The 21,439-nt window shown below is 31.1% G+C and overlaps 2 protein-coding genes across 4 annotated transcripts; one reads left to right on the top strand and one right to left on the bottom strand.

The window, feature by feature from the left end:
* Positions 1-954: 954 nt before the first annotated feature.
* On the top strand, positions 955-4,331 carry LOC140871427 (metal-nicotianamine transporter YSL1-like). 3 transcript variants are annotated; one of them, XM_073273927.1, is made up of 8 exons: positions 955-1,112; positions 1,248-1,625; positions 1,758-1,933; positions 2,202-2,296; positions 2,455-2,589; positions 2,706-2,895; positions 3,009-3,123; positions 3,251-4,331. In XM_073273927.1, the coding sequence occupies exons 2-8, from the start codon at positions 1,253-1,255 to the stop codon at positions 4,177-4,179; spliced, it is 2,013 nt and encodes a 670-aa protein (XP_073130028.1). In that variant the 5' UTR covers positions 955-1,112; positions 1,248-1,252; the 3' UTR covers positions 4,180-4,331. The 3 variants fall into 3 exon arrangements, with proteins under 3 accessions (XP_073130028.1, XP_073130027.1, XP_073130029.1); XM_073273926.1 differs by lacking the exon at positions 955-1,112 and having other exon boundaries at positions 1,120-1,625; XM_073273928.1 differs by lacking the exon at positions 955-1,112 and having other exon boundaries at positions 1,120-1,625; positions 3,254-4,331.
* Positions 4,332-16,285: 11,954 nt separating this feature from the next.
* Positions 16,286-20,778, bottom strand: LOC140872172 (probable lysophospholipase BODYGUARD 3). Its single transcript, XM_073274955.1, has 4 exons — positions 19,741-20,778; positions 19,297-19,625; positions 17,976-18,175; positions 16,286-16,698 (listed from the first exon to the last, which is right to left on the bottom strand). Exons 1-4 carry the CDS (start codon positions 20,309-20,311, stop codon positions 16,374-16,376), a joined length of 1,425 nt encoding a protein of 474 aa, XP_073131056.1. The 5' UTR covers positions 20,312-20,778; the 3' UTR covers positions 16,286-16,373.
* Between the last annotated feature and the right edge of the window lie 661 nt (positions 20,779-21,439).

A 21,439-nucleotide genomic window follows, 5' to 3' on the forward strand; every position in this document is an offset into this window, starting at 1 on the left:
TATCAATTAATGTAAAGCTCAAAAGATCCGATGGTTATCAACACATACATCAAGTGTGTTAGTGTGGCATGTAATCTTTCATAAAGTTGATGACAAGCTAGGTCTAATCTATTATATGCTAGGTTAATTGGGGTGTTAAATCAAAAACCAACTGGCTAGTTTTCGCCTTCAAGTTGTAGCTTTTATGTAGATGTATAATATTCTAATTGTAACAAACGGTTTTCAAATTTATATATCTTTTTTATTAAGATGATAGGGTTTATAGAACCCATGATCACCTCTCCCAATTATGGGAATTATGGGAATGGTGATGCCACTTGACCAAGTGAACTGGTCACCGGCCAAACGGTTTACATACACACACATGCGCGCGCGTGTGTCTATATATATATATATTAGTGTTACGACATACGCATTGCGTGTTTGTACAGTTGTTTTTAATTAAATTTCATAATTATTAAAAATAATTAGGGATCGTGCTGCAATTAAATTTGGTGTAAATGTCAAATGATAAATATCAAAATAAATAGGGATGATTGTGCAATTAAGAAAAAATACCAAACACAATTTTTGTCTCTATTATCCCCATATATAGATATATATTATAGTACTCGCGTGCACGCATTGCATGTTTATATAATCCATTTTTTGCAACAAAAAACCAAATAAAAGTAAATAACGATTGTGAAAAGCGACGTTTTTTTTTATATAAAAAGTATTAATATTATAAATGTGATATTTTCATAAACAAGAAATCAATAGACAAAATAAAGTGACATTTTGATAATTAAATAAACATTAATATATATATATATATGTAACTCATTTTCCTAAATAACATTTTCTGTTTTTTTTAATAATGTCAGAAAACCTATCCAAATCTTCGCTTTGACTTTCCTAGACTTATATAACGACTGACGATATAATTGATCCATACAAGTAGCACATGAGACTTATAGCAACAGTAATTTTTGGCCAATTCCACACAAAGTTCTGCTTCACATTTGTTTTCAAACTTAATCAATCATGTCGATCCGTGTGATATTTATTTCATAATTCAAATATTAATATTCTTCTCCATCAATCATTCGAAGTGAAGTATATATATCAAGGTGAGAATATATATATTCTGCGTAGATGAGAGAACCATTTTCCTTGTCACATTAATTCTTGATCGTATTTAATTCCCTTTTCTTTTCCTACTGAGTTTTGAAGCTGAGAAAGAATCTTTGTTTAATTTCTCTCAGTAGTCATGAATATCGAAAGTGGAACAAATTCAATGAAAGAGATTGAAAAGGAGCTGGAGCATGAAGATCAATTGGAAGAAGATGAAACGGAGGAATATCCGAAAAGAACTCAACCGTGGAATAAACAGATCACTGTTCGTGGCATCGTTGCAAGCATATTGATCGGATCAATCTTTAGTGTGATTGCCATGAAGTTAAATCTCACCACAGGAATTACACCTCACCTCAATGTTTCAGCGGCACTTCTTGCATTCATTTTCATTAGGACATGGACCAAAGTGCTTCACAAGTTCGGGATCGCCACGGCTCCTTTCACTAGACAGGAGAATACCATGATTCAGACATGTGTTGTTGCATGTTACGGCATTGCAATCGGAGGTTGAGGCAGCTTTAAATTTTTTTGTTTCTCTTGTTATATATATATATGCTGTGTTACTGAATGAATCTGCGTAACAGTCGGAAAATGCTGACGTGTCACCCTGTTTTTATATTTTTCTCGCTGGATTTCAGGTGGGTTTGGATCTTATCTGCTGGGAATGAACAAGAAAACGTTTGAGCAATCAGGTGGCCTAAATGTTTTAGGAAACACAGCTAGCAGTATTAAGGAACCTGGGATTGGTTGGATGACTGGTTTCCTTTTCTTGGTTTGTTTCATCGGGCTTTTTGTGCTGATTCCTCTTCGTAAAGTGAGTGTTTCAAATCCATGAGTTTTAGTTTTTTTTAGATTTTGTATCAAAGTTAACTTGTGCAACTTGTTTTGAAGTTCAAAAGTTGGAGATTATATTACATCAGTTCTTGAAAAGTTTTGATTTTTTTTAAAAGAATTTTTTGCTGCTGCTACTTTTCTTTCTCTGTTACTTTAGGATGATCTAGAGATGTATATTTTTCAATGCATTATTGTTATTATAATTATTATTCAGTGTCACTTTAATCCGACTTTTAATTGGTCCCCAGATCTTGATAATTGACTACAAGTTGACTTTTCCAAGTGGCATGGCAACTGGAGTTCTGATCAATGGATTCCACAGCAGCGGAGACAAAATGGCCAAGTAATCATTATTTTTCCACCCAAAAAGTTTTCGAACTTTTATTGATTCTTCAAATCTTAATCTTGGCACATATATATATGCCAAATTCACATCTTAATATTTTATCATTATGATTAGCGGCCTAATTAACATATTTTTCAATGATTGATGATTTGTAGGAAGTTAGTGAGGAATTTCCTCAAATCATCTTCTTTTAGTTTCCTCTGGGCTTTCTTTCAGTGGTTTTACACTGGAAAAGATGAATGTGGCTTCGCACAGTTCCCTACCTTCGGATTGCAAGCATGGCGGCAAACGTATGATCGACGAATTTATTTTTGAACTTAGTATAGTCATTCAATTTTGGAAGCTAACAGATTATAGTAAAATATTGCCAAACTTGAATATCTATCTATTCATTTTGTTTTTTCAGATTTTACTTTGATTTTAGCATGACTTATGTGGGAACTGGAATGCTATGTTCTCACATTGTTAATATATCATTACTTCTTGGAGCTGTGCTTTCATATGGTATGATGTGGCCACTTATTACAAAGCTCAAAGGAGATTGGTTTCCTGCAAATATACCAGAAAGCAGCATGATGAGTCTTAATGGCTACAAGGTCTCAAGTTTTCTTGATTTGATCAGCCGAGATTTTTATAATTTTTTGCTGGATTCTGGGATGAAGCAAGAGCCCTGAAATTTCATTGATCTGTATATATGTTTCCTTGGCAGGTTTTCATATCCATTGCTCTCCTTCTAGGTGATGGCCTCTACAATTTCGTTAAGATTTTACGCGTTACAATGGTTAATTTTCATAACAAGCTTAAAACCAGAAGTCTCAACCCAGGTAATTAATTCTCAAGATTTAAGTTTCTGGACAGGTTAAACTTCACATATATATTTTCTATTCATTTCAATACTGTTTGTTAATTTACATTTGAAACATAAAACAAAGTGTGTTTTTTCTGTTGCAGTAGGAGAAGTTGATGAAGACAAGGCCTTAAGTTCTCTAAAGCAAGATGAGATGTTCCTTAGAGAAAAAATACCTCTGTGGGTAGGCGCCTTGGGTTACCTAATGCTGGCCATGATATCTGTCATTTCAATTCCTTTCATTTTCCCTGAACTCAAATGGTACTATGTTATGGTAGCATATGTTTTTGCTCCATCTCTTGCCTTCTGCAACGCCTATGGAGCCGGATTAACGGACATTAACATGTCATACAATTATGGGAAAGTGGGATTGTTCATTATCGCTGCATTAGCCGGAAAAGAGCATGGCGTTATAGCCGGACTGGCGGCTTGTGGATTGTGTAAATCCATTATCAACGTTTCCTGTATTCTAATGCAAGATTTCAAAACTGGCCATCTCACTCTAACGTCTCCAAGAGCCATGTTTGTTAGTCAAGCCATTGGGACGGCTTTAGGCTGCATTGTTTCGCCTCTGACTTTCCTCCTATTTTACAAGGCATTTGATATAGGCAATCCAGATGGAGAATTCAAGGCTCCATATGCTCTTATATACCGAAACTTGGCCATCATCGGTGTCCAAGGCTTTTCGGCATTGCCTCAACATTGCTTGCAGCTCTGTTATGGGTTCTTTGCTTTCGCTATCATGGTAAATTTTGTGAAAGATTTTTTACCAGAGAGAATAGGGAAATGGATGCCACTTCCCACGGCTATGGCGGTTCCATTCTTGATTGGGGGTTATTTTGCCATTGACATGTGTGTGGGGAGTTTGGTGGTGTTTGTGTGGGAGAAGATGGATTCGAAGAAGGCGGAGATGATGGTTCCCGCGGTGGCTTCTGGTTTGATGTGTGGGGAAGGAATTTGGACTCTTCCGGCATCGGTTTTGTCTTTGGTTAAAGTGACTCCACCTATCTGCATGAAGTTCTTGCCTTCTTAGTTAGAATCCCTTCAAGTGGTACTACGAGGATAGTTAATATAAGTACAGGGCAAGCAAAAAAAGAGTTTAATTTCTCTCAATGTACTTGACTCGTGTAGCATGAAACATAAAAAGAAATAGTTATAATAACGCTAACATGTTGAGGGTGTGCATGTAAGGTTCGATTTCGAGCATAAAGAAGGTAAATTTTGAAACTTTTTTTAAAAAATAGTTGGGAGGAGATTGTTACAATTTGGTATCAAACTCGAGACGTCATCCCATATTTGGGACTCTGGTTTCAAATGAACCATACGTAATCGGCATTTAAAACCAGCTTTAAGGAGGATCATTCTCCAAGTTATTGTCAGGATTATCTGAGAACTGGAACAATATATACTTGCACCCCCTCGAGCCTCCCTGTTGGACACTTGGACTCTAGCATGTGATTATTGGGCTTTTCTAAAGAATTTTTTTCTACACATATTGGGCTGGGATGACAAAAAGGGCCAGATAAGGCCCAAAACGTGTCAGGCATGTTTGATATTGTCCATTCTCTAAAATCAACATGGAAAATATCAATAAGACGAGAGAAATTTACAATTTCAATATTTTTTTCTCAATATGATTTATTATATCATACAATAAATAACATGCATCTGCACATCCATAAAGTTTAAAGTTAGAAAGCACTCGGAATAAAAGCCATATATTTAAAAATGTCCAAGCACATCCAACAATGATTCCCGTGCGAAAGAATCTCACGGATTTACAAACAGATTTTTATGGATTTTTTGTAGACTTTTGCAGGACTTTTATAGAAATTTGTAAACTTTTTCATACAATTACATGAATTTGTATCTTTAATATATCTTATTATTTTTATTTTTTTTCTTTGAAATAATAATTATTTGACATAAATAATAAATTTATTTGAAATATTTTTTTAATTTATTGATGAAATGGATTTTATTTATTTTAAAATGTATATATATATATTAATGTAACAAAATTATAAACTAAAAACTTTGCGATTGTGTAAAGTTATTTTTTTAAAAAAAAACATATGATAACTTATCAATTATTTTATCAATTATATCATAAAAATTTATTTGTCAATTTTTATTTTTTATCATGCCTGTTATCCACTATTCAAATATTTGAATTAAATCATATTATAATTTTTTAAATCATATATTATTATTATTAAATATTAAAATTATTGGTATAAATCATAAATTAAAAATCACAAAATATTTCGAAAATTTCAAATTTTTAAATAATATTTTTTATTTTTATTTTAGGAAAAGAACGAATATATATATATATATATATATATATAAATTCATTTTGAATATGAGAGAAAGTGAGTGAGATAATGAGTAGTGAGGAAATGTGAGAAAAAGATGGAAATAATAAGTTTAGAAATCCATCCAAATCTTTGGGTTATACCAAAGATTTTTTTTTACAAAATATAGTTGTACATTAAGCATTAATATTTGTATGTCCATGATTTTCATGGAGTTATTAAAAGTTCATTGACATTTGAATAACACCAGACTTTTGTAGAGTTTTTAAAAGTTAAGGTTGAATATCACTTGACTTTTAAAACTCTAAAAGTTTATTTTGAATACCACTAGACTTTTATAGAGTATATAAAAGTCATGATTAAATACCAATATACTTCTAAAATTCATAAAAGTCATTAATTTTTCAGATTGAATACACCCCTAAGTCATCAAATGCTATACGTTATAATTTCATCAAATGTACATTTGACTCGAGTTTTGTAAATAATTAAAATAACAATTCATTATGTTATCGATCTATTATACATTTTTCTTAATTTTATTTCACGAATAAAACGATATCGACATATATGATATAGTTTCAAGTATGATGATCAGTTAATTTATATTTTCCATTCATATCAAAGTTTTTCCATTAGTTTGCAATGGCAAGTAAGGTTTGTGGTTATTTGTTTATGTATTTAGGTTTGCAAATTAAAGAATCTCCCGCTTATCAAAGTCTACACGTTGGGTTGTGAAAAAGCTGACACAAAAGGCAATTCAGCCTTTTTCACTTTTCAACCACTCCATTCACCTTTTCATAAACCCCCATTTGTGAATTTCATTTAAGAATCTTGAAACTTGCAATCCATTTGTTCACAATTGTTTTCTTTTGAAAGATATACCCACACGTAATGTATAATAATTTAAAGCTAGATCATCAATTTATTTATTTTTTACAATAGAAATGTAAATACATCGTTTAATAATGTCATTAATTAGGTTGTAATTATTTTTATAATGCCTAATTAATCGAACATTTGAATTGTTAGTGCAATAAACGAGTCATGGCTCATGAGGATTTATGCATCGAACCCATATTAATTAATTAATAATTAATATATTATTATAAGTAATATATATGAAACAAACTGTTCCCAACACGGTTTCTCTTGTGGGAAAAAAGGAAATTGTTTTTAAAAAAGAAATGTCTAGTGCGGAAACCCTTTTTTAGAAAGAGCTGGCGACAATAAATTTTATTAAGACCTGGTCTAAATTAATTTGGTTTCATTTATATGAAATCGAGTAGAATATTAATTTATATTTTAATTTTTTTATTCAATTTGTTTTAAATACATCATAACAGTGAGATATCTCATCATCTAATCTAACCATAATGCGTGTAATATTGAATATAACTCATTAATTAGCCAACTAATCAATGCATAAAAATCCATAATAATTAGGAACACCAATTTTATTTTATTTTTTTGTGAGTAAAATCAAAATTATATTTTACACCTTATTTACTATTATTAATTATTTTTAGTGATTTGATTTGATTATAAGAAAGGCTTTCTGTTTATTTATTTAAAAACGAGAAAATGTTTTTTTGGTCCAATAAGTTGTTTATTTTTTGGTTTTGGTTCATTAACTTTTCAAATTTTGGTTTTGATACACTAACTTTTAATTTTCAGTGATTTTGATTCAATTGTTGATGTGACAGTTAGACACATCAGCATTTTTCGGTGTCACATCATCATTTTCCGATGTCATGTCAGCATTTTTCGGTGCCACTTCAACAATCGGACCAAAATACCCGAAAACCAAAAGTTAATATACCAAAACAAAAATTTGAACAGTTAATGGACCAAAATTAAAAAATAGACGAGTTAATGATCCATAAAAAATATTTTCCATTTAAAAACCATATATTTCTATTTTAACCGAAAATATTTTGAGTAGAAAAATGATATAAGTTAGGTTACAAAAACTATCTCAATCAAGAGAATATACGTGCTAGGTATATACACAAATAAGTGGCTAGAGCAACTTATTTGCCATCAACAACTTGAAATAGCATCCAAGCTAGAAATAAAAGTCGTAACAGTCATGTATAAATTAAATCAACTGTTTCAAGTCTTCCAAAAGACGCTGAATTAGGAAGAAGAACACATGTTAATTATTTGCCCATATATATATAGACAAACACAAATATTCGAAATAAAAAGAAAACTGTGGCGTGGGGAGATATATGGGATTTGTGGATCTTATTATAAGATGTAGGTCATGTTTGTTGCCTCGCTTTTATGACTTTGTTTGTCCTTTTTAATAAACCCCCCCTTATTTATCATCTCCCTTTCCCCCACTCACACACAATATCCCCTCTTCAATAATTCTTTAGTTTTTTTTTCCCCCACCATTATTAATTTACCTCTCAAACCCTAATCTTTGTTTCATAGAAAAGAAAGAATATGGGGGGCTCTTGAGGGGAATGTTGTCTGGCTCGAGGCCGTTCGAAAGATCGATACCATTTCTTGCTATTTATTTATTTAAGTAGTGTTTGGGAGAACTTCTTAGAAGCAATTCTTAGTTTTTCGTTAACAAAAATTTGAAATTTTGTTAACGAAAAGCTGAGAAGTGCTTCCTAAAATCTCTCTCAAACACTATCTTAGTCGACGAAAAATCGGAGACGTGGTTAATGACCTCGGACCAGGCTTCATTCCCCCCAATGATCTCTTGCTTCCCATTTGTTCGTGATTTTTTTGAGTCTAATATAGTAAATTGGATCTGTTCGAGGATCCGATGATATATATTGTTATTGAGATGATAGATTTAATTAACTTTGGCCTTTTTTTTTATTATTGATTCAGGTGAAGTTATATATAAGGTGGTTGGGTTGCATGTGAGAGCTTGAAGATTGGTGTAATGATTAAATTGTTTGACTTTGTGCTTTTTTTTTTCCTGTCAGTTGAAATTTAAACTCTGAACTGAAAGTCATCATCAAGTACCAAGTTTGATTTATTCATCATTACCTCGCATTAGATCTATCATTACATATATATGCTCATGATGATGATAGATTCAAGAATCTGCTCATGAACTTGTTCCTTTCTTTTCTCTTTTGGCCGCTGCTTTTATTTCCCTTTTCAGCCAACTCGATCTGATACACACAAACAAATTTTTTTTGAAATTAAAGAAACTTTTTGTTTTTGATTTTTTTTTTTTTACCGCACATATATTTATTTAGTCAACATTAATTCCCGATCCCTTTGTTTTGTCACTAGATTTTAATGTTTTATGTCGGGAAAAGAATGAGAATGAAGAATTTGTGAATCAATGTTGGCTTATATGACCATTTGCCAATAGGAGTCTATTTTCTTCTCCAATGTTTACCATATCGCTCGCTAGCACCCTCCGAACATAGGCCATTTATTACTAATTTTCCGCAGTTGCACCAAAAAACCTTCGATGTTTATTAATGACTCCCATTGATATTCAGATTAATGGGTTAATTAATGGTGAGCTGCATTGACTATTTCTCAATTAGCCGTGGGAGCAAGAAGCATTCGAGGGCATCGATCTTCTGTTTTTGGATTGCAGGTAAATATAACATAACAAATTAATTGCTTGTATGATTAATTTTTTTTTAATGAATTTAATCTTGGTCATTATTCTAACACTACTAGTATTCATTAATAATACAACCATTAGTACGAAGGTCGGGAGAGTAAATAATTTAGAATATATATGCGTATAGTCACGTCTCTTGCTAGCTGTGACTATATAATGACAATCTAATATTCAAGTTTGACAGGACATGCACCCTCAAAAAAATAATGCTGTATATTATATATCTTGTGTTATTTATTAAATTCCAATCATTAAATTCAATTTTAGGATTGTTTAAAGAGATATATATATATAATTCATGTTATACATGTTTCCAAGCTTATCTATGATTTCCAATAACGTTACTGTACGTATGATATAAATACACTGCCAGATGGTATAGATGACATATATTTGATCTAGAATTAATGAATTGAAGCTCAAATTATAATAATAATTGTCAGCTAGCTGGCAAGGTATTCAAAAACTTGACTGATTGACAAGATGATCTGACACGTGAATACTTGTGTTGTAGTCATGTAGCTTCAAATCAAATAACTGGTCACCAAATCTGGTAACGTTAATATACATATTATCCTAGCTGTTATTCAAATTTTCCTCTTCATTTTTTTAAAAGAGTTTTCCAGTACTTGAACTGTGACGAAAATTGCATGAAATTACTACTGTTTTTTATGGTGTCTGGAGAATGGTAAAGTAAATGAATTCCCCGTATACATATATATATTTGTAAAATGGGGGGAGTTATGCCAGTAATTTGTAGTTAGATATGTTTCCGAACAACATTGAGTCGAGGAAAATCGCGTGCAACTCTTGCGGCGCCATGTTAATTTTAAGCAGCACATGTTGATCGTTTTCCTAGCTGGGCTAGAGTAGAATCACACACAACGAATGTTCTAAAATGCGCTAGCTAAGCGGTTGTCAACCGTTTCGATTCTTAGACATTTATGCTTCTTGGCGATATTAATTACATTATTGGTCGCCTAATTGAAGTTTAGCCAGCTCAAAATCCTCATATAGGCGGCCGTGATCTAGATTATGTATATATATATATATATATATATATATATATATATATATATATATAATATTTTTATTTTTTCAATTTTAAATTTTTTTAAAAGATTATTTTCCATATTTTTCCTGTCACTCTGTCAATTTATATTGAATAAAGATGAAGAATATGTTATGAATTTGGAGTTTGAATTCAATAAAAAAAAGTATTATTGAGGAAGAATTAGATACTTAGATTAAAAAGAAAAAATCGTCTAGACGGGCCTAAACGTCTAGGTGCTAGAAGATGGGTCATGACAATCCGTCTACCTTGTTTTAGAACATTGCACATGCACAATTAATGTCACAATGATCATTTATTCATTCTTTAAAATTGATATCTTATAGGAACCATGATAAAAAGAAGTCAATTAAACTGGGAAAACAATATCACAAAATGCTCAGGGTTTCATGCATAATTTCAAATTAAGAATATGGAATAATAAAGTTATGCATGAAAACTGGAAAGAGTACAACATAAAAATTAGCTTAGTTTGAGATTCATTTTCAATTGAAATTCTAAAAAAAAAAAAAAGACTACCCAGACATACAACCATTGTTTATAATATAAAATTTAAATAAATATAAATTTATGCTTATAATTGTATTAATAAAATAATTTTAAAAAATGAAATGTGTATCTATTTTAATTTAACAAAAATATTAGACTTTAAAATAATGTAGGTAAAGGGTAAAATTGATATTATAAGTTGATTTATGTACAAATTAAACCATTTTCAATAGTTCATATACCAATTTGATATTTTACCAATAGTTCATGTGTCGAAATTAATTTTATCCCTTTAAAAAATGTTTGGAGACTTGGAATTCTGTTGATGGCAGACGATTAAAAATCGGCTAAAAACAAATGCCCTCGAATCCTCGATATACAGACTTTATGTAAACCCATACCTAACATAATGGGCTGATAAAAATTGGGCTTCGGCCCAATTTATGTTGAGGGCGGTTAGCGATTGTAAAGTCGGGGTTCGGTGTCATGTGCATGCGTTCCATAATAAAAACTTATTGTGTTTCCATAAAAAATTCAAAAACGTATTCAATGTTTTATAGATGAAAAAAAAAATTTAATTATGTACTTGGATAAAATTTACAAAACGTTTTTGAATCTTATTTTAAGAAAATGTTTTCCAAGCTTTTAAATAGGAATTGAGACGTGTGTTTTGATGTTTTTGAATAAAAAAAGTGTGTTAAACGAGAATTAAAAGGTTTGTATGAACTAATCGTTTAAACACTTTTTTAATATTATTTTTAACTATAAATCATTTTTTTTTATATAGTTATCCAAACACCTTTTTAACTCTAAAAACAATATTAATAAAACTCTCATAAAACAGTTTTACATATCAATTTTGTGAGACAGATCATAAAATCGATCTCATGAACAAGATGAATTTTATGTTTAAAATACTATTTTTCACATGACAGATATCAATCAGATTGAGACGTCTCACAGATATAGACATGCGAGTTTAACTCACAATAGATCTACTTAAAAAAAATTATATAATAATTATCCAAATTATATTTATTATTAAAACAAAATTTAAATTTTTTAATAAAAAAACACTTTTATAATGTTTTATAAATATTTTTTCAACCGAAACCTTATTTACCATATATTTTATGATTAATAATCATCCTCATCATATATCTCTGGTAAAAATAAAACTTGAAGCCTTTGCTAGTTCGACTTTATGGTATAAATTGATTTTTACAAAAACGTCCATTTCAAATTAATATTATCTCATTTAGTACATAATTTCATAAAAATCGATCGTACTGTGTATGATATATAGCATCCTCCATGAGAGGGGTGTTTAGGGGTGGGTCGGTACGGTATACCGTACCGAAAATCGATTACCGTATACCGTACCAAAAAAATCGGTATGAAATTTTTTCATACCGATACTGTATCGTATATCGAATTTTCGGTATGGCGAAAATCTATACCATGTACCGATACCGAATTCAAAAAAAGTTCGGTATACCGAAAAATTGTCGGTATACCGAAAAAAATTCGGTATACCGGCAAAAAAGTCGGTATACCAAAAATTTTCATATATATATTTTTTTTAAAAAATTATTTTTCGGTATTTCGATATATACCGGTATACCGAAAAAAAAATTACCATACCGATATCGATACCGAAAATTTCGGTATGATATCATACCGTACCGAAATTTTCGATAATTGCGATAATTTTTTCGATACGATTTCCGATATTTCAGTATTTCGATATTTTTTCCCATCCCTAGGGGTGTTCACTGTTCATGCCTAACTTGATTATATATGTGCTTCTAGAAGAAGGTAAAAGAAGCATGATTCCTATGTGACATGCGATTTATATTGTCGCATCACCCCCAATCATTTAACAAATCAATTATGGGAATGTTTTCAATCACTAAAAAAAATGATTATTAGATTTTGGTTTTAAAAATAATCACTTCTGTGTGTTTATTAAACTCAAATTATGTGTTAGCTTATGTTTAACTTAATTGAAATCCAAAAGCTAGTCATATGGTGATTATGATTCCAAAAGTGATTCTAATAAAAAAAAAAATCAATGTTAAAATCACTCTAGCACTTATTTATCAAACATTGCCCAACTTTGATTTTTATATTTTCACATTTGTTTCCAAACACTATCACCTTTTGATTTTTTTTTAACTTTAATTTCTTATAATCTATAAATTTAAAGACTCCTACAAAAGCATAATATTTTGCAAACACTCTCTAAAAATGACAACAAAAATGTATATATAGTTTTGATAATTTTTCGTTTCCTAAACAAACGAGAACACATTTCAATTATGACAACAATTAATAATCAAATTACATACATATTATTCAAAAAACTCACGAGGCATAGGAATTTCAGAATTACACACTATAAAATATTTAATTTTTTTATAAAAAAAGATTAATTAATAAAAGGTAGAGGCCTCTATATATGGCGTTTTTTTGCAAGCTAGCTAGCTGATCAGATGTCCAAGCATCGGAAGACATGGTCCACCAATGAAGAAGCAAAATCTGATAATTTCTAGTCTTTAATTTATGGAGTAATCGGTCCCTAGCTGATCCTTACCATGATCATATATTCATGAGATATTAATTACAGACACCATCATGTATATATTCTGCATCCACACACATGCATGCACATCATCAACATCACATATGAGGTGTCATCATGTTATTATGTCTGTTTTTCCCAACTTGAGAGTCAACGGGATGGGCGACTCTATATATTTTCTTTTAATGTTGTTTATTACTTTATTTATTTGAATTTCTGAGGCCCTTCTTTAATACGGAGGCTCCATCGTCATCACTAGGGGTGGGTTTTCGGTATACCGTAACAAAAATATCGATATAAAAAAAATTCATACTGGTACCGATACCGAAATTTCGAAATTTTGGTATGCAAAAAATCCATATTGATACCGTATAAATACCAAAAAAAAATTTGTTATACCGAAAAAATGTCTATATATCAAAAACATTTCGATACGATATACCAAAAATTCAGTATTTCTTTTCGGTATCCCAGTCCTAGTCACCACCGCTGACTAGCCAACTTATATGTATATATAAACAAAAGTTTTTGTATTAGGGTACGGTGAGTCCCACGATTAAAAAAAACCAGAATAAATATATCCTTGTCCAAAAAAAAATTGATGTGACTTCTTTATTCGTCCCCAGTTGTTTTCTTCCCTGGAGGACTCGGTCGAAAGAATTATATATATTTTAAATAAATTCGTAACCAGCAACTGTTTTCTTCCCTGGTAATATATTAAAGAGAATTTTAAAAAAATTCGTAATTACCAAGCAAAATGTACAGTAGTGTTTGTTGAAATTAATTGGTTATAACTTCATCTACATTATGTACGTTTGTGTGATGAAATTGATAGCTTCATATCATGTTGTTATTAATCTATTATAACTTCATCTCATATTTAGTACTGATGACAATTTTCTCCATGCGTAAAAATCGAAAAAGTATATGGCTTGGGAGAACTCGCCAATATCCTCATATGCACGCTAAAACATCCGTATACGAGATCCTCGTCGTCCCTTGGAAAGAAAAGGAAACTACTCCATCAAGGAATATTGCGCGGCTATCACGTCCCGTTGGGCTTTCCCTTAGCTTATAATTGATTCCTAACTATATATCATGCATGTAATAAGAATATGTAGTTTACTCATTTTTAAGGATATTGGTAATTAATTTAGTTTGATTTGTTTTTAAAAACTATGTCATGCATGCATGTATTTAAAATTTTAAAAGAAATTAAAATACAGATTTGTACTGTAGACGTATAATAGGATAATTGAGTTTTTTTAAAAAACCAATAGGATAATTGAGTTATTATTGGAAATTGTGCATAATTAAGTCCAAGATATAATTTAGTTATGATTGGAAATTGTGTATTAAGTTCGGAAATTGTGTATTAGGTTCAAAACAAAATGTGAAACATTATAGATAAATTTCATAGGATGAGGGTGAGGAAGTTCAAAATGTTAAAGAAGCAAATATTTAGATCAAACTTAAAATTTTCATAAACATGATATAATTTGGACGGATATATACTACACTAGTGAGCTTTAATTTTTATATGAAAAATTTTAATTTTTGGTTCGTCATGTTAATATTACTAAATTAATTTATAACAATATATATATATATATATATATTTATGTGATAACAAATGATATATATGTGACACAGTAATTGATAAATTTATTACTGGTAATTCATAATAATTTTTGTTTTTTTTATTTTTAAAACCAAATTAATTACCTGCTAACCTAAAATTTAGATGTGGCCACTGCATGTGCAACAGACAACCCAAAAGGTTGAAAAGGTGAGTGATTTATTAATTGAACATTAATTGAGTGAGCTCCTGACATAAAAAAAATACAGTGCATTTAATTTTACGCGATAAATAATTATTTCTTGAAGTTTTAAATTTTCTAAATTTACAGGTTGGCAAATTGGCGGTATTACAAAATAATAATTTGTGCTCGTATCGTGAAGAAAAAGTTGATTGTAATAAGAAGAAATTTAATCCTTATGATAAAAACTAAAAATCTAAACTTATTGTTGTATAAAAGTTAAAGTTCTTTCTTTCAAAAAAAAAAAGAAAGTTCTATGTTAAATTTTTTCAATATTTAGAATACTAAAACTACAACTTTAGTAATTCTTTTTTTAAAAAAATTAATAATGCAAAGCAAATATTATCAAGTTTAAAATTAGAAATTAAAGGATATAATAAAACATTCTTGTTAATTACATGTTTATTAAATTTAGATATTTTTTATATTATGCTTGTGGTTTTTTTATATATACAATTCAAACTAATTATTGATTAAATTGCTGCTGAAAGCTTTGAAGTATCAATGTATATTAGCGAATAACTATTGAAACATCGACATTCTATTTAAAAGTTAGGAGCTGGGTAAAAGTTAACGTTTTGTTGAACACTGAAACATTTAAATAAATCTAATTAATATATTCATTCCGTACTAATTTATTATTTTCTAGTTTTCTGGAATAGTGGTACAATTTTAACAGTTTGATATATTCGAAATTTAGTGAGCTAGTATCCCGAATATCAAATTCAAAACCTCTAAAAGTTGATTATTGGCATGTTTTTTAATGTTTTAAATCGTTGAATTATGTTTTCTAAAATATTATAAATTTTATTGATATCATGTGATTTTCAGTATAAAGTTGGTTGTTACGTCATTAATAAGAAGCATGCATGAATCTCACAAATGTAGTTAGCGCTCATTTTTTAAAAAAATAAAATAAAGAAATTTAGAAATTTTAGAAATCGTGAAACCAATTTCCAACAAAAAAAAATAATATTTTTTATGTCAAAATATTTTTTCTCATTATATATATAGATTGAGTTAATTTATTTCACAAATATAAATTTAAAAAAAAAACATTTAATTTTTATTTAATATAATTTAACAGTGAGAAGTACTGTACCAGCCCCCACCGTCTGACCTATGCTCCGTCTGTTATTACAGATCAGTGATCAGTCAAAACCAAACTACTATTAATGCATTGTCTGGTAAAAAAATAAATAAAAAAATAGAAATTTAAAAATGGTAAATTTGTGCAATTGATTTCAAATTATCTGTAATTTTGATCGGATGAATGCCACGTAATATTTGTTAAAAAAAAATGAACCATGCAACAATTACATATATATGAATCAACCACTCGCATTCTTCCATATCTCCTCCAGCTCCCTCGCAAAAGTCTTCTGCCTCCCGACGACTATGGTAATATGATCTTTGTTTTCGACAACTTTAACGTGCGATCGCGGGATCCTGGATTTCACGTTGTAACTGCATTCGACTGGGATCAGCTCGTCGTCTTCGCCGTGATATATGTTGATGTCGCATTTGAGCGTATTCTTAACCTCGTCCAAGTATCCTTCCATCTTCGCCGCCGCGCCACAGATTATGTTGTGTAGCGTAAGCCACGCCGCGGTGTGTGTGTGACAGAAAAATCCCTCGATCAAGTATGTTCTGATCCTGGATCGATACATTATATATATTTTCAACACTCGTGTGAGAAAATGTTCACGATCACTTTTTTTTTTAGTATTTACAAACATTACTCGTGACATGATATAAATATATCATTACGTCACGTGCTACATTATTTTTCTAACCTTTTCTTAATTATTAATTTTTTTTTCTTTTTTTCAAATAACAGAGAACTCTATTCCAACTGTCCCAATTAAAATTATTACTTGGTCCCGGAACCCGACATTAAAATTCTCGAGAAATAAAAATGTGACACTTGTTTTAGTTCATAACATATTTTTGGCATTACATGATATCACATTTTTTTCTTTTATGTTCAAATGAAATGCAATTCCCAAACTATACGTGTAGCTTAGGTTACACTCGCTCCCCACTTGTCATAAATTAATTTGGTGATTAATATTGTTTATTAGCCACATATTATTTGGAATCACTTTTCAATTTGTGGCTTAAATAAATCAAGATTTATTACTATTTCAAAAGATCTAAAATGGAAGAAAGTAACAATTCACGAGTTCAGGTTCAGTTGGTGGGGTATTTATTTTTGTGTGGACCGTGGAAAAATTGGAGTCATTTACTCCATTACCATACAAGTTTATTCTAAAATTCCGAAATAAATTTACGACCTTACTTTCTATATTGGGCCATGAGTTGTCTCGTAAAATATTTTAAAACAATTAAAGCTAATATTAAAAAATAATAATTAATTATCTAAAAAAATTCGTGGATGCAGATAAATGTAGGAGCTAGTATTATATATGGAGATTGAATTTCATGACGAGAGATGTGACCTCATACCAATTATTTTGTATATTGATTATGCATATTAAACAGTTTAATTTACCTATTACAACATGGAATGCCAAGAAACTAATGATCCCTATATTTTTGTAGGAGTTAATGCATTACTTAAATAGATATTTTTTCTCCGATATTGAATTGAATTGTTAGGATGAATTCACGCACCATATTAAAACTATTCGCGCTCCAAGAATTAAAATTTTCCATAAAAATGAGAAAATTATGGATGACATACGCACGTGATACATTTATTATCCTTCGGAGTCTTAAAAATTTAATGTAATGAAAATTAGTAGAGTTTGGGAATATAATTATTTAGAGCTTTTTTATATAAAATAATATATAATAGCAAAATATAGAGTTAAAAATGCGTGAATTAAAAGTAGTGCACTAACTTTAAGAGCATGGCACGTGATACTCACGGTAATAATGTGCGCGTGGGAAAGTTAGCTGTACAATACCTGTTCCGGGTGATCAATTTAGTGAGGAAATCCCAGAGACGGTGGTTTCTGGCCAGGAGAATACAGACGGTGCGGCTGAGGTGCTCGTACCAGCAAGCGACCGACGCGCCAAATGATATGAGTGGCCACACGCGCCGTGGGGCCACTTTCCTCATGGTGTACTGTGCTGGCTGCTCTCCCTTTGGAGCTGGAAAATATGGCTGCCAATATATATATATATATTTTTTCAACCAATTTGCAAAACATAAATATCAACAGGAAAATGATGGACGGATGCCATTTAATGAAATAATAACGAAACTACATGCAATTAATGACGAAATCCGTGGTAGCCCTATGTTATTGCCCCTTATATCCAAATACAATTTAGTGGGCTTCTATACATCATCTAAATAATAATAATAATAATAATAATAAGCCACCCATTTTTCTTCTTGTGTAATATAAGATTTATTCTGGCGTAAAAGAGCATTGATGCTAAATAAATAATATCTGATTGATTCATTAATCTCAAACGAAAATAGGACTCACAAAAAAATCCAAATTAGTGGACGAAAACCAAAATTAGACTATTCACAATATTATAAAAAAAAAATGCAAATTTGGTCATGTGTGACACTTTGCGATTTTGGTCATTTATGTTTTCATATTTCAATTTTAATCATGTATGTTTCGATTTTTGACAATTTCGGTTATTTTTATTCGAAAATGCTTACGTGGCACTGTACACGTCAGCTTCACATCAGCACTGAATTGATGCCACGTCAGCACGACGTCGGAAAAAGGACTAAAATTGGCAAAAAAAAAAATAAAGATAGCAGACTAAAATTGAAATTTAAAAATATAAAAAACTAAAATCGCAAAGTGGCAAACATACATGGCCAAAAAAACAATTTTTCCTATTATAAATTCCAAATGAGATCAACTCAAGAGAGTAAAATTGTATTTTCCCCTCATCAGTTGGAAAATCGAAACATAACATTGGACATATTTTAAAATGTATTTATGAAGCTCTCCATATTTAAAATCACACTCTTAATAAAAAAAATCAAACCCGCAAATATAAACCCAAAGATAGAATTCTTAATTTCAACGGGAATTCAAAATCCTAGCTAGATAGATGAACCCTCTTCAAGCATCCAACGCCCCTAGAGTTCTTGACAGCCACTAAGTCATAAATAAGCTATCTGCCCATCGTGCAAGAATTAATTTTAAGCTCTTATTACGTTCAAATCACGTTAGCATTACGGATACATTAAATTTTTTTTTTAAAAAAATAAAAAGATCATTATATAAATATTAGGTCTAGTTAATTAATTACCGGAGCAAGCAACGTCAATGACTTGACGGAGGCGGGATGCTTGACAGCAAGTGCAAGAGCCAAAATGCAACCCAAAGAATGTGCCACGATGTGGAAAGATTTCACATTGTATGGTTCAAGAACAGATCTTTCGATCATCTCCAAATGTTCCCTCAGAGTGTACAAAGAATCATTCGGTTTCGGGCTCCTCCCGAAACCAAGCAAATCCACTGCAAGTAATCTGTACTTTGATTTCGTATCCTTTGAGAAGTTTGGGTACAATGTTTCCGTCCAAAACGCTGATGATGATATGAATCCATGTATGAACAACACATTTTCTTGCACGTTTTCTGGGTTTTTTTGTTACCATGAACAAAAGGGACAGATTATTAAAAAAAATTTGAAACATCGTTTGCAGAAGAAATTAATCAAAGAGTAGTTTTATAAAGGGCATTACGTACATACCTTTGGGTTCATCAACTTTTACATAGAGTGTGTTTTTACTAGAAGTCATCCAAGAAGTGCAAGTCTTGCAATCGCAATCGGACCACCTTGGAATAGGGAACGGCTGCTTCGGACCATTGACGACTCTCTCTTGCAGCATTCGGACACTGGTCGGGTTAACCGTGTACGCGGCCCCGGCTCGTCTGTTGGGCTTTTTCGAGGGATGTACGATGCTAGACTTGGATATGTGGGACATCAACGAGGGGCGTGTGTAGAGGGTGTCGGAGATTTCTTCGAGTTGAAGTTTGTTCCAATAATTAGTTAAATGAAGTGTATTTCTCGACTCCCTTTGCTCCGATACTAAGATCTTGCCACTGTAAGATGTGATGGCTTCTTTCGCTGGCAAGCAGTAACAAGGCTTGAATTCTGCTTCCATGAAGAAATCAGCCATTTTGTACACGTAACACATCACGAAATCTAAGAGGTCTAGCAGAGTGAACACTAGAAAACTCAATATTTCGTTCAAGAATCTGCCTGACATTGTCAAAAAAGATTTGATTTTGTCCTTGGTTCCCATTCTTTCACTCCACATACAACCGATCACTAAAAACAAGAACCACTGAGGACTCGATATATAGCGAGAAAGTGGAAGAAGCAAGATTAACAAATATTGTTCATGGAGGAATAATTCTGGTGAAGGGTCTCATTGGGGTGTAATTCATATTCAAGGACTGATCCATATATGCCCTCAATAGTTCGAGTGGAAGATCAAGAAACAGAAGATGGGGTCTCGCAGCCTATTTTTGTCAAGAGACAAATTATAGGACAAGAAACCAACTCCAGATTTTGCACAATAGCTAACTTCTGTGTTATTTGGGGAAAAAAAATCTTGAAATTTTTTCGAGGGAGAGCTAGGAAATAAAATGCGAGCCGGAAGGGGTCTTTTTAGACGCGTACACTAAGGTAAGAGAAAGTAAATGAATTCTCTTTGTTACATTAAACTCGGTTTGCTGGGAAGGGGAGAAAGGTTGGTGGTAGTTGAAATATTAGTAACAGCAAACAAGCTACGTGAATTTATATATCCTCCCCATTTTCAAAGCATTGCTAATTCTGTTTACATATATAGTACTGGTGTATCATAGTGTTTGTGAAGATGGAATTTTACACTTCTTTTTTGTGAAGAACATATATATGATTTTGTTTGTGTTGATAATTAATTTTATATCCGTCACCTAGAAGCTATCATTATGTGATTTTATTGTGCTGCAACCACTTCTTTTAAGTCAAACAAGATAGATAAATAAAAGACATTAAAATGGATCGATCATTTCAATTCCCAACTTCGATACAAAAACTTTACTGCATATTAAAAAGTGGTCATGCTATGCATAAGTACTAGAAGAGTATGTTTGAGGTCATAAATTTTATCAGCGGCTCTTAATTATATCACAATCAGTACGCGAAAACATATTTCACATGCTATATTTTAATTAGACAACTAACGCTTGTACTTTACTTGGGCATTCATGAGTACTGTAGTAATTCAATTCAAACATAAAAACGATACGAAGAGTATATCATCAAGACCTTGATGCATATTTCAAAATTATATCCGGATAAGCTTAAATTTTATAATGTCATTGAAGTAACAATATAAATCGTCATCAATGTTGAAGTTTTGCATATTTTTCTCGCATGAAAATACTAGCTAGATGTACAA

Source organism: Henckelia pumila, unplaced genomic scaffold (assembly GCF_033568475.1).
Source record: "Henckelia pumila isolate YLH828 unplaced genomic scaffold, ASM3356847v2 CTG_461:::fragment_3, whole genome shotgun sequence".
In the NCBI taxonomy this organism is placed as follows: Eukaryota; Viridiplantae; Streptophyta; class Magnoliopsida; order Lamiales; family Gesneriaceae; genus Henckelia; species Henckelia pumila.

What these genes read in the sequence shown, in the direction of transcription:
- LOC140872172 (XM_073274955.1), bottom strand. Translation starts at nt 20,311, where the DNA reads ATGTGGAGTGAAAGAATGGGAACCAAGGACAAAATCAAATCTTTTTTG. An exon ending in AAAAGTTGATGAACCCAAAG is followed by an intron (nt 19,626 to 19,740) that starts GTATGTACGTAA and finishes AAAAAAACCCAG; the next exon opens with AAAACGTGCAAGAAAATGTG. An exon ending in CATTGACGTTGCTTGCTCCG is followed by an intron (nt 18,176 to 19,296) that starts GTAATTAATTAA and finishes ATATATTGGCAG; the next exon opens with CCATATTTTCCAGCTCCAAA.
- LOC140871427 (XM_073273927.1), top strand. Translation starts at nt 1,253, where the DNA reads ATGAATATCGAAAGTGGAACAAATTCAATGAAAGAGATTGAAAAGGAG. An exon ending in TGCTGATTCCTCTTCGTAAA is followed by an intron (nt 1,934 to 2,201) that starts GTGAGTGTTTCA and finishes ATTGGTCCCCAG; the next exon opens with ATCTTGATAATTGACTACAA. An exon ending in AACCAGAAGTCTCAACCCAG is followed by an intron (nt 3,124 to 3,250) that starts GTAATTAATTCT and finishes TTTCTGTTGCAG; the next exon opens with TAGGAGAAGTTGATGAAGAC.